The following is a 15,999-nucleotide window of genomic DNA, read 5'->3' as shown; positions in this document are numbered from 1 at the left end:
CCCCTTCTCACCCAGTTTCCGCAGGCGGGCGCTCGGTCTGGGCTGAGTCCATCTGTCCTCTCTAGCCCCTACCTAGGCAGGCAGTCTCAGTGCCTCCCAGGGCGCCAGCTGGGGACCCTGGGACAAGGATAGAGGAACTGGTGGGCAGCCATCCCTGGGCCAGTCCGAGGGTGTAGCTAGCACTAAGAGATCCTCAGACTCCCTCAGTGCTGGATCAAGCCTGGCCTGATGGCTTGATCTTTATCTCTGTACTCTGGTTACGTGAACAAATGCATCATTATTTGTAAGCATGATGATCTTAACTGATTCAGTAACCTTCCCAAATGTCCAATATTCAGGGGCTCTAGAGCTGGAGAAAGACCCAAGTCCAAAATCCAGCGTCACTGCTGCTCAGCCATGTGATCACAGGCAAGACACGGAGCGAACCTGGCTCCCTATCTGTAACACGGAGCTGGGACCACCCCCAGCTCCCACTCAGCTGCTGCGAGAAGTGGCTCGTCTTAACCCTGACGCTCCCCTGTGTCTGGCTCCTGTGGTTCCATTCCACGTCGTGGATCCATCTGCCCTCCATCCTCAGCGGGCCCCTCACACCCTGCACAGGGAGTGTCCCCCAGCAGGCCTGTTTCACTTCACGCCCAGGCTGAGGCTCCCCCTGCTCATGAGGCCGACTCCTCCAAGGTCAGGCCCCTCCTCCAGTCACGCTCTAGCCTCCCAGGACAGTGACAACGTGTGGTAACATGCCTCTGTACACACTGGTCTGCAGTGCCCAGACCAGAAAACTCCTACCCATCCTTCAAAACCCAGATAGAGAGTCCATGGGCAGCCTTCCTGGACAAGGTGGTCATCCTGGCTGGACACCCCCTGAGCTGGCATGCTCTTTCCTCATGGCATCTAATAACATTTCCTGTGCTCCACCCTCCACACAGGCCCAACCACTGCGGCACTCTGTCACAGGGAGACTGAGGCCTGGGAGGAAAAGCCCTGCTGGCTGGCGGGCAGGTGCCAGGCAGACGGCCCCACCAATGCTGTGCTGCTCTCTGTGTTCCTGGGTCTGTATGATCCGCTGGGCTCCTGCTCCAAACGCAGGAACCTTCCCATCCCAGCCGTGGGTCCCCATGTCAGAGGGAGGGATCATCACACTGTGAGCAGGTCCCCCAGGACCGATATCGCCAAGCTTCCCCAGACCCTCCGCCTCTCTCGACCAGCTGCTGGGTCCGTCAGCAGGTAAAGCCCCCACCCATGAGGCTTTCTGGAAGGCAAAAGTGGCTCAGACAGTAAAGAATCCACCTGCAGTGTAGGAGACCCAGCTTTGATCCCTGGGTCAGGAAGATCCCCTGGAGGAGGGCATGGCAACCCACTCCAGCATTCTGGCCTGTAGAATCCCATAGACAGAGGAGCCTGGTAGGCTCCACAACTGAGTGACCCACACACACACAAGGCTCTCCCTGGCTGGGCCAACCTGCCATCCAGGGAGGCTCCGGCCGCAGGCGTCTTCCTACCTACAGTCAGCGCCTCGAACAGCCGGTGTATGACACTGGTGTCCTTCACGATGCCCGACTCCTGCACCCTCTTCACGAAGTCGTCCAGCTGCATGTGCTTCTTGGGCAGCTCGAAGTTCTTGACGCGGTCGTCGGCCTTGGGGGCGTCCACGGGCCTGTCCATGACCTCGCTGATGAGCCGGAGCAGCTCGGGCGTGCGCTCGGCCTGCGTGCGCTCGGGTGCCGACAGGGACTCCACGGTCATCTGGACGAGGTCGGCGGGGAAGACGCACACGTCGGTCTTATACAGGCTCTGGAAGTCCAGCAGAGCGCCCAGCAGCTGGCCCTGCATCAGCCGCACCAGCCCCCGCAGGTAGAAGTACCTGGCCAGCAGCACCGAGTTCTCGGGGGTCAGCGAGCCTATGGCCTTGCTCAGCTGGGCCACACAGTCCGCGTAGAACGCCTGCACGCACTGGGCCACCAGCGGGAAGTGGATTTCCGGGATCTTGAAGGTGTGCGTCGACTTGGGGGGCATGTCCAGAACTGGGGGTGAAGGGGAAGTGAGCGGTAAGCGCAGACCTTAGAGGCAGATGTGCATTCCCACCCCAGCACTCTGTTGTTTCTGGGCCCTGGGTACAGCATGGAGCAGGAACCAGGTACATCTTCCAGGAAGTTCCACGAACCCCACGCTGAAGGGGGCCCCCAGCGGCCTCCTGTGGCACCCTGAGAGTATGGCATTATTTTATTTGCTAAAACTGCTGATGGTTAAATTGAAACATGTGATGCTGAGTCTTTGCTGGAGGATTAAGCTAATAACCTAAGGTACCTGCCAGGCAAGCAAGCCCTGTTAAACAGCCGTTTCTTTTACCTTAGCAGCAGCTCTGTGCACGGGTACTGTTGCCACACTCATCTCACAGGTGTGGGGTGGAGGTCTCCACTGGCCCCCAGCACACAGCTGCTGCATGTCACACCTAACCAGCCGTGTGTCACGCCAGTGCCTTCCACAGCCTCACCCCCATGGCTCCCGGGCAGCACCAGTGGGCGAGGCCAGGCCGCAGGAAGCAGCTCACCCCAAGGAGGTGGGGTCTCAGTAACAAAGCCTGGAGGACGGCGGAGGAGCCCGGGGGAGGGACAGAGGGCAGAGGGAGTGGAACATCGTCCTACAGCGAGCGGGCCCAGTGCAGAGCACAGAGCCCCACGATGCTCTACAAGAGAGGGCGTGCAGGCCCAGAGAGGCAGAGCGGCCTGCCCAGGGTCACAGAGCTGGCAGGCAGCTGCGCACAGGACTCAGACCCACCAGGGGCCTCCAGAAGGTTGCTCATTTGGACACACAGCCCCTCCCAGAAGCGAGGACATGCTCCTCCCTCAGCCTCTGGCTCTCGGGCCAATGCACAGGAGACACCGGCTGGTACCCGGTGCCTCCACCCACAGCACCATCGCCCCCCTACTTCTCCGTCCACTGAGGATGGGTGGAGACCCCTCCCTGGGGCTTCGAGGAGAAGCCCCAAGCACCCACAAGTGGCATCACACGTGACCGGCTTCACTGCGGCTCACGTCGGAAGGACACAAGAGCTCACACAGATCCAAACGGGTTTTACAGCAACTCATCAGCAAGGGGACCCGAAGCAGATGCTCTGCACGTGGGTGGAGATGCAGCCGCTGCCTCCCACGGCGTGCCCCTCCCCTGGCGTCCACCTTCTGAGACCACAGCACAGCCCCCCACCGCCACGGCATGGCCCTGCCCGCCACCACCCTGACTGTGTCACGATACTGAAGACCTCAACTCACCCCCCACCAGTGTTACACATTTCTATCATCTGCCTTCCTCCCCATCCATGGGGGCAGGGCCCTGGCCTGGCAATCACTGGAGGCTTAATAGTCGCTGCACCTCATTAGACAGTGATACACGTAAACAGGTGTCTCCTAGGTAAATATGCATATACACGCATATACCCACACATGTATGACAGACATGAAAACCGTGAATAGCTGTGGTCTTCAGCAGTTGGGAACCAGGTGATTGATGGAAAATACAGACAAGAAATCATTTTCTATAATGAACATAGTTTGCGAAATAAATATTCTAAGAATATTTCAAATAATCAAACTATTAGAACCTACCCCCCAACACCATCCCCCCAAAAAAAGGCCCATTGCCTTCTCCTGGAATGAGCTCTGACTTCTTTCAGCAACTGGCAGGGTTAGAATCACGTGACTGGGAAAGGTCACGGAAGGGGTGTGGCTGGCCCACCTGCGCCGCTGCTCCCACACTCCGTGGTCTGTATCTTCCGAAGCGACGAGTTCCGGGGCGGCAGCTCCAGCACTGTGATGTCCTGCAGGTCGGGCATGCTGACCACCATGCGCCGGTGGGCCGCGTGTGGGGTTGAGGACTTCCGGCTGGCCATCTTCTCGATCGTGGGTCTCCTCGGACTCAGGAGCATCCCGTTTATCCTGGGTGGAAAGTCCCAACATCTTACATGTACAATAATGATCAAAGAATGGGCTCAACTGGGCATTTTCCAAGTGTCCAGTATCCCCGTGCCGAGGGAGAAATGGCGGGAGCTTGCCTGGCTCTCCCACGTGTAGTGAAGGCTGAGCGCAGGCCACGCCCCCCAGGAGAGGTCTCACATACAGGATAAACGAGAGCATTGCTGACGGTGATGCATGTTTCAGGAGTTCAGGAAAAGCAACACAGAGGAGGCAGGAAACGGCGAAGATGTCGGGAGAGCGTGAGAAGGAAGACGGGGAGAGAACAGCCCGAACGCAGAGCCGGAGCTGCTCTGGGGGCATGTCAGTGTCCCCCCCACAGGAGACAGAGCTGCCAGGAGGAGCCAGGCCCGCCAGCCAGCTCCCACACATCGAAATGTCAGACTCCTCCGATTTATCGTTCATCCGTCCAGAGACAGCTGCTGCTTGAGCGTCCCGACCCCCAGAGAGCGGCGCATCCTTCAGAACCTAACGTGCATACCTGTCCTCCTCAGACTGCGTGTGGAGGTCCATCTGGGCAAAGGCGTCCATCCTTCTGCTGAGCCGGGCCTTGAGGAAGGCGTGAAACATGTATGTATCCAGGACCTGGAAGAGACGCCAAGGGGCGGTCACTGCGCCTGCCCCACTGCCCTTCTGAGCCGCCAGGGGCCCTGCAGCCGCTGCACGAGTGGCCCTTCCCCGACCCACCGAGGCTCTGGCCAGCACCTCTAGACCCAAGTTCCCAACACAGGCAGCTTTCTTAGTTCATCAGAATCTAAACTAAGATCCTCCTCAATCCCTCACCAGCCAACCTCAAAGAATAAGACACTCTTTACGTTTGGGGAAAAAAAAAAAAAATTCGAAAGCCCAAACCACTCTGCCCCCTAGGACAACAGCAGCTGAGTCATCAATTCTGGGATCTCCTGGGGATGGAGGCCTCCTCCACATGCCCACCTCACAGCCAGCCCACCCATCCACAGACTCACGCAGAACAACCTCCCAGGCAGCTCTCAGGGAGAGCGGACATGGCCCAGCCCAGGCGAGGAGGCGGTGATGGGAAGGGCATGGAATTGTGTGGGCTGACAGGATGTGCCCAGATCCAGGCTGAGGGCTGGTAGGATGCGCCCAGATCCAGGCTGAGGAAGGGGCTACCAGGCATGGGCCTTGGCCACAACAACTCAGCACTCCACACTTAAAACAGGTGCACTGAGTTACATGTATATCACTCTAAAAAGCCAATTAAGAAAATAAGAGCTGGTGAAAGGATCAGTAGGACCCACGCTCAAACAAACTTCTAGAAAAGCTAAAACACAGAATAAAGTATTAACAGATGCTGGAAACCCTGGATGTGAAAAGTATTTTAAGCACAGAAAAGTGTGAAGGATGGAATATAGACACGCACACAAACCCCATACGCCTCTCACCTGTTTATAAAACTGCTGGTCCCCTAGAGCTCTTGTTTTGAGAAACTCTTCACTATTGAACACTCTGTGTTCATAATTCAAGTGATTCTTCACTTCCCTGATGAAGAAAGACAGTCTAAGTGTTGAAATGTTTTCAAACACATGAAAAGCATATTGTGTTAGCAGAAAAATGATGGCCAGAAACACACAGTTTGAAAAGCCCTGTCTGCATAAGGATTATTGAGCTCTGAGGGTTTGAGTGTAACCCGTGGTCAGGCTGGCCTGTCACTTCAATATAGCTTTCCTCCAGCTGGAATGAAGCTCTGGGAGGCGGGCAGGGGGACGTGGGTCTGTCTTGAGCCCCTTAGCTCCTTATTCAGATGAAGAAGATGTGATCGTCCGTGATTGTTCATGCTAATAAGACTGAGTTCAGGGTGGTGACACAGGAAGGGCAGACAGACCCTGGGTATTAGCCCAGCGTGGCTGCCAGCTGGACCCCTACTGGCCACTTCCAAATCTGCATTCCACGGGGACTTGGCCACACGACGTCCCAGATCTCATGAGATAGCTACCAACAGAATCAATAACCGTACAGAGCATATTCAGGACGTGGATGCTCAATGTTTTCCCTCTCCTGTGAGGAGAGGCGTGACTTCATCTAGGGGAAGCCAGCTTTTAGAATCATACTGTCTGCTTTTTAATGACCTAAACTCATCAAGCTTGCATGTTCTTGCTCAGTCGTGTCCAACTCTTTGTGACCCCATGAACTGTAGCCCACCAGGCTCCTCTGTCCACGGGGATTCTCCAGGCAAGAACACTGGAGTGGGTTGCCGTTTCCTACTCCAGGGGAGCTTCCCGACCCAGGGATCGAACCCTTATGTGTCTCTTATGTCTCCTGCATTGGCAAGCAGGTTCTTTACCACTAGCGCTACCTGGGAAATCACTCATAAAAGATTCCATATTAAAAGAACAAAAGGGAAACAACGTTTCTATGACCACACAAATTATAGTGCCTTAAGCAGAGAGCTAACGCAACCCACCTATAAGGTAACATCCCATTTTTCTTCTAATAGATTATTTGCTTTACGTAAGGAAAGACGGCTAAAAAACACAGCCATTAAAATGTTGAATTACACAGTGTTGTCAAGCGGGCCAGCTCTGGTCTAAACCATTCCCAGGCTGGGTCCGTCCAGATCAGAAGAGGACCTAGAGTTGCCACTTTCCCTGCCACGCACGACCCGAGGGGGAGAGGAGGAACAGAGGGGTGAGACAGGGGAGAGAGAGGCTGCAAGACAAAGCAGAGAAAAGAGAACCGGAAGGGAAAAAAGGCTTTCCTACCAATAACTTCACCACAAAGTTAACATGAATGTCGGCACAGGTCTACCGGACATTCCTTACAGGACTGCACATTTAGGCCAGAACAACCACTGGGCCCTGCACTACATCTCGGTACAGCAAACACACTGCGCTGTGCACTCGACCGACTGGGCTCAAGAGCTGGCTCCCAACAACACACGACAGACTCCGATGCTGAAGGTGACGGCAATGGGGAGAAAGAAGAAAAGCTTCTAATGGGGGCCAGTCCTGGGTGCTAACCAGCCTGGGCTCTCCTTCGGGTGGGCTGCAAGCCCCAAACAGTCCATTTGTCCCTTGACCCGGGGCTGACCGCCCACGGTAGTCCTTTGCAGGAAAGACGAGGGGGTGGGAAGGCCCTGGGCAGGGCTGACACACTCCCAGGGATCCTCCTGGGTGCAGGGGCCTCTGCCACATCAGTCCTGGATTTCAGTCCCTGAGCTTTGGGGCCACGGCCGGCGTGGAACTGGGAGCAGGCTGGGGACCAGGTGACAACCCTGGAGGGGCTTTAAATACCTGAAGATGCTGACAAGCAGCTGCAGGGTCATCTGCTGGATCTGGCAGTTGAGCCGCTGCTGCCAGGCCCGCCTGGAGGCCCGGCCCTCGTTCACGTCTGTGCTGGTGCAGAGGTGAGCCAGCTCCAGCTCGTGGTGCAGCTGAAGGCTCTGGACCCTGGAAAGGAACAGAGGGATAGTGACCACAGCTCAGCCCACAGCATGTGACCACTGCTCACGGGCAGGAGAGAATCCTCCAGGGACAGCTAAATTGACCTTCTTAGGATGCTCAGAACACCTATCAATACCGGGGTGGGGGTTGGAGAGGGGATGTTGTTAAAAACACATTCCGGCTGGGAGTCTATTCAAGTCCCAACACAAACAGCTCACTAGTGAGGAACCCACAAAGGCCTTGTCTTTGGACCACAGGTGTTTTTGTCCAAGCTGAGTCATCCCGTCCCTCTTTTCAACACTCCCTCTTCCACAACGGCCAAAGGGTTCCCAGAGGGCCTGGGCACGAAGGCCCTGCCCAGTCAGGTGCGGGTGCTCGAGGCGTGGCCACCCGTTCGGGGGCGGTTCTCGGGGACGGGGGCTCCCAGGGATCTTCATCACACAGGACCCCCGCCTCCCCAGCACCAGCCATGGCTGCACCTTTAGATGCGACTTTGGACACCAAGGAGAGAGTCGGAGGCTTTAAATATGCAAATAAACCCACATGACACGTGTCTAGAGATCCGGCGGGGCAGGGGGACACGGCAAACACACCCTCTGCTCAAGGCGAGGAAGACAGCATGGCACAGGGCGCCCAGGCGCAGGGGCGTCTTCCCACCAAAGACGCTGGGTGGGTGCTCAGGCACCTGGTCCCCAAGAGGAGGCCCATGGCCATGGCTTGGATGACAGTCCCAGGGCCCTTCACAGACATGCCACCAACCACGCACAGGTTAGTTCACGTTTATAAACAGCCCCTTGTGGTGAGCCTGAGACGCCACCTCCCACCCCTGGGGGTCTGACCAAGTGAGAACCCTGGGAATGTTCTAGAATTCTCACAGTAACAAGTGGGCAGAGGCGAGGTCTCATCTTATTGGATGTGCTCCACCCAAACAAACACTTGAGAAGCTTCGTCAGACGCTGGCCAAGATCAGTCCTCAAAAATCGGGGAATGCGGACTTGGCTTATCAGAAACCCAGACGGTGAGGAATGTGGGTTTCGCCTTCTGAGTTCACACAGGGAGACACTCCACCAGGCCACCTGGCTGGGCCCTGTGAGCACGACCCACCAGTCACGCGGGCCTCCACACCCGCAGCCCAGGCTCTGGGTGCTGTAAGATGGTTTACGATGGGAGGACCACTGATACAGGTGGCGCTCCCACCGACTGCAGAAACCATCCGGGGAGAGGGAGTAATCAATGCCAAGATGTGACAGGCTGAACTGTCTGTTCCCCAAATTCCCACGTCGGAGCCCTGACCCCCAGTACCTCACAGTGTCTATGTTTGGAGTTGGGGCCTTCAAAGAGGCAATTAAGTTAAAATGAGGTCATGAGGCTGGACCTACTCCAATATGATGGGTGTTCTTATAAGAGGAGATTAAAACTCGACACCCCCAGGGGCACGACCACGTGAGGACACAGGGAGGAACCAGCCCTACTGGCACCTTGACCTTGAACTTCCAGCCTCCAGGACTGGGAGGCAGTAGATGTCTGTCGCTTAGGAGGTGTTTGTTACAGCAGCCCCCACTGACTGATACACAGTAAGAGGCACAGATGAGAATAGCCAAGTTACGGAGCCAGAGGAGGACCACCCGCTCCCTCCCCTGCTCTCAGGCCTCGGCTCAGCCTGTGTCTGACCTCCTAACAGCAGACAAGATAAAGGGGGACAGTGAGCAGATGGGAGACGGCCAGTAGCAGCTGCTATGCTCACCCCCGCCCCTCGCCCTGCAAGGGTCTGCCCATGAGTTCCACACCCGGCCTGCCTGCGGTCCACACTAGGGCTGGAATACTAAAAGCAGGATCTCTCCCACTACCACCTTACTAGGTACCAAAGAGGGGAATGTCCCTCTGCAGGACCCCCTGAGGGGGCCCGGCTCTGTCCTCGCCCACCCTGGATCCACCTTCATCCTGGCACAAGTAGTGACCACACCTCCCCTCACTCGCCCCCGAAGACACTCGTGGGGCGGCCCCTCACTGCCACGCCTCTCCCACCGCGACAGAAGCCGTGGGACCTGCGGAGCCTCACCAGTTATCACCTGCCCTCTTTGGGAAAAGTGCGTCAGGCCTGAGCTCGGCCAGTAAAGTGTAGTCATAGAGACGGCCACGACACAGTCACGGAAAAATAGCAGCACTGAGAGCGAGCTCTGTGTGGGGGGAGGGGCGGGGGCAAAAGGGGAAGACAGCTGCCCGTGCAGGGAAGGGCAGGGGTCACAGCCGTCAGGGTCCCCAGCTGACAGTGCCACGAGGCGGGGGCCACGTCGGCTTGCTCATTATACAATACTCTGCCCGCTGCACTGGACACATATCTGGTGAGTGCATGGGTGAAGAAATGAATGAAGGAGAAGGGACTTCAGAGATCATGAGTCCAGAAGGGGGCTGGGAGGTGCCCCGGGGGTGTGACTCCTCTGGTTCAGGGGCCACTTAGTATTTAGACAGGTTCAGAATAAATACAACCAACTTTTACATTTAAGCATTCACAAGTAACTTCCAAACTATTAAATACATTTTTTTTTTAAGTAAAAGTGTTAAGTCGCTCAGTCGTGTCCGACTCTCCGCAACACCTTGGACGGTAGCCCGCCAGGTTCCTCTGTCCATGGAATTCTCCAGGCAAGAATACTGGAGTAGGAAATCATTCCCTTCTCCAGGGGATCTTTCCGACCCAGGGATGGAACCCAGCACTGCAGGCAGATTCTTTTTTTTTTTTTTTCTGCAGGCAGATTCTTTACTGTCTGAGACACCAGGGAAACCCCATTAAATACATAAACCATCTGTTAATATAAGAATGGAAAAGATACTCAGATGTGGCAAGTACAAACCTGAGCAAGACTTTCCCAAACATACACGATCTCTCCCCTTACCTCTGAATAAACGTCTGTGCGGCCAGGAGAGGGATGTCGGGAACATCAACCTCCTCATCGTTAGAGTAGGTGATGTTCCCATTGTCGATGTTTATCAGAATTAAACCATCGGCTTCCTATAAAACAAGTGTGTAAAGATCAAAGTAGGAATCTGAATTTGTATACATCTTTGAAAACACAAAGCTACATTTTGCATTCACTAAGATCAAGTCATTAATTAAATTATTATATATTTAATATGCACACAAAGCCTTATATTGTCTGCTCCAAAATGCAATGCATACCACGAGGCAGGTTAATAAGCTAAGGTGATTAAACATGCCTTGAGTCAAGATTCTGACACAGGAGGTCAGGCCTCCCCCTTCCCTGGTACAAACACTCCGTGGACCACTTCAGGGAGCCTGGAGAGGACATTCCAGAGCTCCAGCCAGAGCACCCCGACATTCAACACTCAGGGTGCCCGCTGGGCTGCACGGCTAGCTCCCCACTCCCAAGGACCAGAGCCCAGGTGGGCCCTGGGCTCAGGGAGCCCACACACTCAAGCGTTCTTGAGACGTGTGTGTGGCTTACTTGTGAAGTCTTATCTGTGACGGAACACACAAATACTGAGTCACACCCCTAAGTTCTGCACTTCAACTGTCCCGGGAACACGACGCCAAACTCTCCCTGGCTTTCCTGCCGGGCCAGCCTCTCAATGAGTGTTCCGCACTGCAGTATGGAATATGCGTGCTCACATGGAGTATGCAAACACGTGCCCCAGAGCAGAGGACTGCACTGGAGGGGACAGGCATCCTCGGCGCGCAAATGCCCAGCTTTTACAAGGACCCCGTCCACATGCCCAGCACCATCAAGGAAACATTCAAACCCCAAACGCGTTCAGTCAAGACATGCTGCCTTGCCCTGACGCCTCCCGGAGCAGGAGGCTAGGAGGACTTCCTTCACGGACTTCCTCTGCGGAGCGGAGTCAAGTGCCTGTGCCTCCTGACGGGCCCAAACGAAGGCGGTTTTTCCCCTGACGACTGAAAAAAGAAACCCAGTTTTAACTCCAGAGCATGGCTATTTTTGCCTCATTTCCAACAGTGACGTTTTTCCGTTCCTTCCAGGAGGTCTGAATGGCCTTTTCCCAAAGTGTGTTTGTCCCCGGTGAGTGAGTCACCGAGTCTGCCAAGAACACAGACATGCCGGCTCCGCCCCCAGGAGGGGCACCAGGCTCAGCCGTGCTGCGCTGCAAACGCCAGGAAAAACCCGGACGACCTCCGAGGACAGAGCGGGCCGCACGGCAACCCACTCCTCTCAGGTTCTGCGCACACGGAGACATTTTTGAAATAGCAAACACAACACTGTAAATCAACTACATGTTAATTAAAATTAAAATGAAAAAGTTACATGAGAACCCACCTTGGACCAACTACCAATAAGCACCAGAAAAAGACCTCCACAATGCCAGTCATCCAAACCGGCCAGCAAGAGGCTGAAAGCAGAAAGACCGGTGACACGCACTGAGGGGAGGCAGGAAGCTGGAGCCCTCCCCGTGCTGGAGGGACGGTGAGCCAGGTAGCTGCAGCCTGGACATCTCTCCAGGTTAAACACAGTACTAACACTGGCCCCGGCAATTTCTCCCCCAGGTTCCAAGGTGTGTACCGAGGTAAATAAATGAACGCATGTCCACACAAAGACCTGTACGTGAGTGTTCACAGCCTCACCGTTCACAACAGTCAAAACATAGAAACAACCGCAAATGTCCTCAACTCATGAATGGATAAACAACTGTGGTCTCTTCATTCAGGGCAACCCTACTGGGCAATAAAAATAAAGGGCTGCTGCATGGATGAACCTCAAAAACACACCACTAAGTGAAAGCCAGTTATAAAAGACCACGCACTGAACGATTCCACCTATGTAAAATTCACGTATACAGAACAGGCAGGTCCACAGAGCAGGCAGCGGTGGCCAGGGTCTGGGGGGGCGTGGTGGTGGTGGGGTGACTGCTAACACAGGCAGGGTTTCTCTGTGGACTGCCCCAAAAGTCTAAAGTTAGTCACCACAGCTCCACCAAGTTACTAAAAGCCACTGAGTTGTACATTTTAGTCCAGGAAACTCTGTGGTATGTAAATAGTATCTGAAAAAAAAGCCATTTTAAGAAAACCCAATCTGCTCTTACTGCTGGCGATGTCTACGGCCTGAGCTCCCCTTTGAAATGCACCCCGTCGGCACAGCAGTGAAAACAGCTGCCCTTATGAAGCACCCACTGTTTGCCCCAACGCTGCCTAATGCTGCAGCCAGCAGCGTCCCGTCAGGACCCAGGTCTGCCCCCGAGCGAGTAAACGCCACTGGATTCAGCAAGGCCCACAGACCCCTCGGACACCAAGCACACACCTGCATTCATCTAGGAAGTAGGTTCACAGTACTAATGAACAGCAGAGGCTTAATCAATAACAGTGAAAACGGAAAATACGGACAGTATCATGGTGGCTCCCATCCACCAAGCCCAGTACCCTGCCAGGAGGGACAGGGGACATTCCTGAGCCAGAACCCTGCCAGAAGGAATGGGGGACATTCCTGAGCCAGAACCCTGGCCAGGATGGAGGGGGGACGTTCCTGAGCCAGAACCCTGCCAGGAGGCCGCGGCCATGCCCACTTCACAGATGAGGAGACTGAGGCTTAGCAAGGGCCAATAAGCCACTCAGGGTCGCAAAACTAGTACGCAGCAGAGGCGATACTCGAAATCAGTTCCCTCGACTCCGACGCCTGCTCTCGCCTCCCTGAAAACCTGAGAAGTGGTGTCAGGTGTGATGCTCGGAGCGCGGGCCCTGAGCACACCCCGAGGGCAAGGAGGGCGCGCCGGTGCCCTGTGTCAGAGCCGCCCCAGTCCTCTGCGGCCCCCTTGCTGCCCAGCAGCTCCCCATGCATCCTCCCAAAGTCGCGTGACTCAGCGCCCTGAATCCGGCAGTGAGTGCTCACCTTGCTGACCTCCTCAAAGTGGTCGAGGTGGCAGCCCATGAGGAAGGAGGTCGGCGCCATGAGGAAGTCCAGCATCTGCCCGGACAGGATGGGCACGAAGGTGTGCTGCCACTGCAGGGGGTGCAGGTAGGCCATGAAGCACTCGGCCACGAGCGTCAGCAGAGCCCAGCTGGACGAGAAGAAGACGATGCGCTGCTCCGTCAGGAGGCAGGTGAGGATCTGCGGGGCAGGCGGGGGACAGCACAAGCCTGAAGCATCGTGAGGGTGCCGCCCGGGAGGCCGGACGCGGGGCAGCTCCCTCCCGGCTCCCCCAATCCGTTTGCCAGAACCCAGACCACCCTGACCCCAACAGTGTGCTCTGCGGTGAAGGTTGGTTTTAAGCAAAAAAGGAAGAACCTCTCTTTGATGTCCCGTTAAGTCAGTTAGCATGAGGTGCTCACAGGGGTGGAGGGACGCATACCTGTAGCACCTTCTCAGGTCTGAAGCACAGCAAGGGCAGGTGAAGGTCCAAGTCGATGAGGGGGCTTTCGGGGTCCGCTCTCGAGGGAAACACGATCTGTAGTGGTTTCATGTTAAATATCTGCAACAACCAGTTTCCATCATTGGCTCAGGGAGCTGCTTCCAGCAGAGGCTGAAACGCACTGAAATTCACCATTTGGGCTCAGAAAGCATCTGAGTTAGAAGACACTTTTGAAGACTCATGCTGTCACCTCCAATGTCACAGAAATAAAACCGTCTAGAGATAAACAGAACTCCCAGGAACATTTCATGACAAACTGAGGACCTAATGTCTTTTGGGAATACCAGACCACCTGACCTGCCTCCTGAGAAATCTGTATGGAGGTCAAGAAGCAACAGTTAGAACTGGACATGGAACAACAGACTGGTTCCAAATAGGAAAAGGAGTACGTCAAGGCTGCATACTGTCACCTTGCTTATTTAACTTATATGCAGAGTACATCTTGAGAAATGCTGGACTGGATGAAACACAAGCTGGAATCAAGATTTCCGGGAGAAATATCAATAACCTCAGATATGCAGATGACACCACCCTTATGACAGAAAGTGAAGAACTAAAGTGTTGGGACCAGCCCAACAACAAACCGACCTCAGGGAGCGGTACCGCAGAAGAATCAGGAAAAATAAGACTCAGAAATAAGGTGGGGATCAGGGGGCTGATGCCACTCACAGGCAAAATCCCAGATCCTAATACTTGCATGCTTTTTATTGCTAACATCTACTTCCTTGTAGGTGCTCTAGAGATTTCTGTTTCTTAAAATCTCAGATGGGGATAAAGATATGCAATGCACAGTCCTCAATATCAAACCTCCAGGCCTTTCATGACTCTGTTTAGCCCCTCAGCTAGTGACAACCTTTCTCAGCAACTCCCTCAAGGCTCTGGTCAGGAGAAGAGTCACCGATGGTTTTCCATCAGTCACATCAGTAATTCAACATCTTGTTTTCAAGATGGTTTTCTACGATGTACTTTTTATTGCTCCCAGCCCTTTGCCTGGGGGCTATGAGGAAGTAGTTCTTATTCTTCAAAGAAGCTCTGTTAATTACAGTACAGGCCTATGCATAGCATATTCCCTACACTAAATAGCCTCTTGATGAAAGTGAAAGAGGAGAGTGAAAAAGTTGACTTAAAACTCAACATTCAGAAAACTAAGATCATGGCATCTGGTCCCATCACTTCATGGCAAATGGATGGGGAAACAGTGGAAACAGTGACAAACTATATTTTGGGGGGGCTCCAAATTCACTGCAGATGGTGACTGCAGCCATGAAATTGAGAGACATTCGCTCCTTGGAAGAAAATCTATGACCAACCTAGACAGCATATTACAAAGTAGAGACATTACTTTGCCAACAAAGGTCCGTCTAGTCAAAGCTGTGGTTTTTCCAATAGTCACGTATGGGTGTGAAAGTTGGACTATAAAGAAAGCTGAGCGCAGAAGAATTGATGCTCTTGAACTGTGGTGTTGAAGAAGACTCTTGAGAGTCCCTTGGACTACAGGCAGATCCAACCAGTCCATCCTAAAGGAAATCAGTCTTGAATATTCACTGGAAGGACTGATGCCAAAGCTGAAACTCCAACACTTTGGCCACCTGATGTGAAGAACTGACTCATTTGAAAAGACCCTGTTGCTGGGAAAGATTGAAGGTGGGAGGCGAAGGGGATGACAGAGGATGAGATGGTTGGATGGCATCACCAACTCAATGGACATGAGTTTGAGGAAGCTCTGGAGTTGGTGATGGACAGGGAGGTCTGGCTGCAGTCCATGGGGTCCAAAGAGTTAGACATGACTGAGCGACTGAACTGTCTTTTTTCACCCAGACTCCCTTAAAGTCTTTAATTAAACAGCAAATTGTTCATTGACAAAACAAAGATAAACTGCCTCCCAAATATCCAGTTTGATTAGCACAAATTCTTGATCAAGCATGTTCAAACCAATCTTAACCAGTATACATTATTTGTGGTTACTACTTATTATGTATTTGCTTAAAGTTTCAATTTAACAAAGTTCCTTGAGAACGTGCTAAGTCGCTTCAGTCATGTCCGACTCTTTGCGATCCCATGGACTATAGCCCACGAGGCTCCTCTGTTCATGGGATTTCCCAGGTAAGAATACTGGAGTGGGTTGCCAAGCTCTCCTCCAGGGAGTCTTTCCAACCCAGGGATTCAACCTGAGTCTCCTGTGGCTCCTGCACCGCAGATGAGTTCTTTACCCCTGAGCCACCGGGGACGCCCCAGAGCTCCTTAAAGATACGGAATTCAAA

At 54.0% G+C, this 15,999-nt stretch overlaps 1 protein-coding gene across 2 annotated transcripts in view; it reads right to left on the bottom strand.

Annotated features, from left to right (window-relative positions):
* DENND3 (DENN domain containing 3) overlaps positions 1–15,999 on the bottom strand; it is a 50,921-nt gene that overhangs the window by 21,285 nt on the left and 13,637 nt on the right. For both annotated transcript variants that reach the window (XM_018058636.1, XM_018058637.1), the window contains exons 6-13: positions 13,679–13,798; positions 13,219–13,437; positions 10,258–10,373; positions 7,217–7,372; positions 5,369–5,465; positions 4,447–4,550; positions 3,730–3,929; positions 1,500–2,021 (exon numbers count right to left, since the gene is read on the bottom strand). In XM_018058636.1, the coding sequence (XP_017914125.1) occupies positions 1,500–2,021; positions 3,730–3,929; positions 4,447–4,550; positions 5,369–5,465; positions 7,217–7,372; positions 10,258–10,373; positions 13,219–13,437; positions 13,679–13,798 (1,534 nt within the window). The remainder of the gene's footprint in view (positions 1–1,499; positions 2,022–3,729; positions 3,930–4,446; positions 4,551–5,368; positions 5,466–7,216; positions 7,373–10,257; positions 10,374–13,218; positions 13,438–13,678; positions 13,799–15,999) is intronic.

The sequence above is a fragment of the Capra hircus genome, chromosome 14 (genome assembly GCF_001704415.2).
Source record: "Capra hircus breed San Clemente chromosome 14, ASM170441v1, whole genome shotgun sequence".
Taxonomy (NCBI): Eukaryota; Metazoa; Chordata; class Mammalia; order Artiodactyla; family Bovidae; genus Capra; species Capra hircus.
The sequence above is the reverse complement of the archived record's forward strand: the minus strand, read 5'-3'. Positions and strand labels throughout refer to the sequence as shown.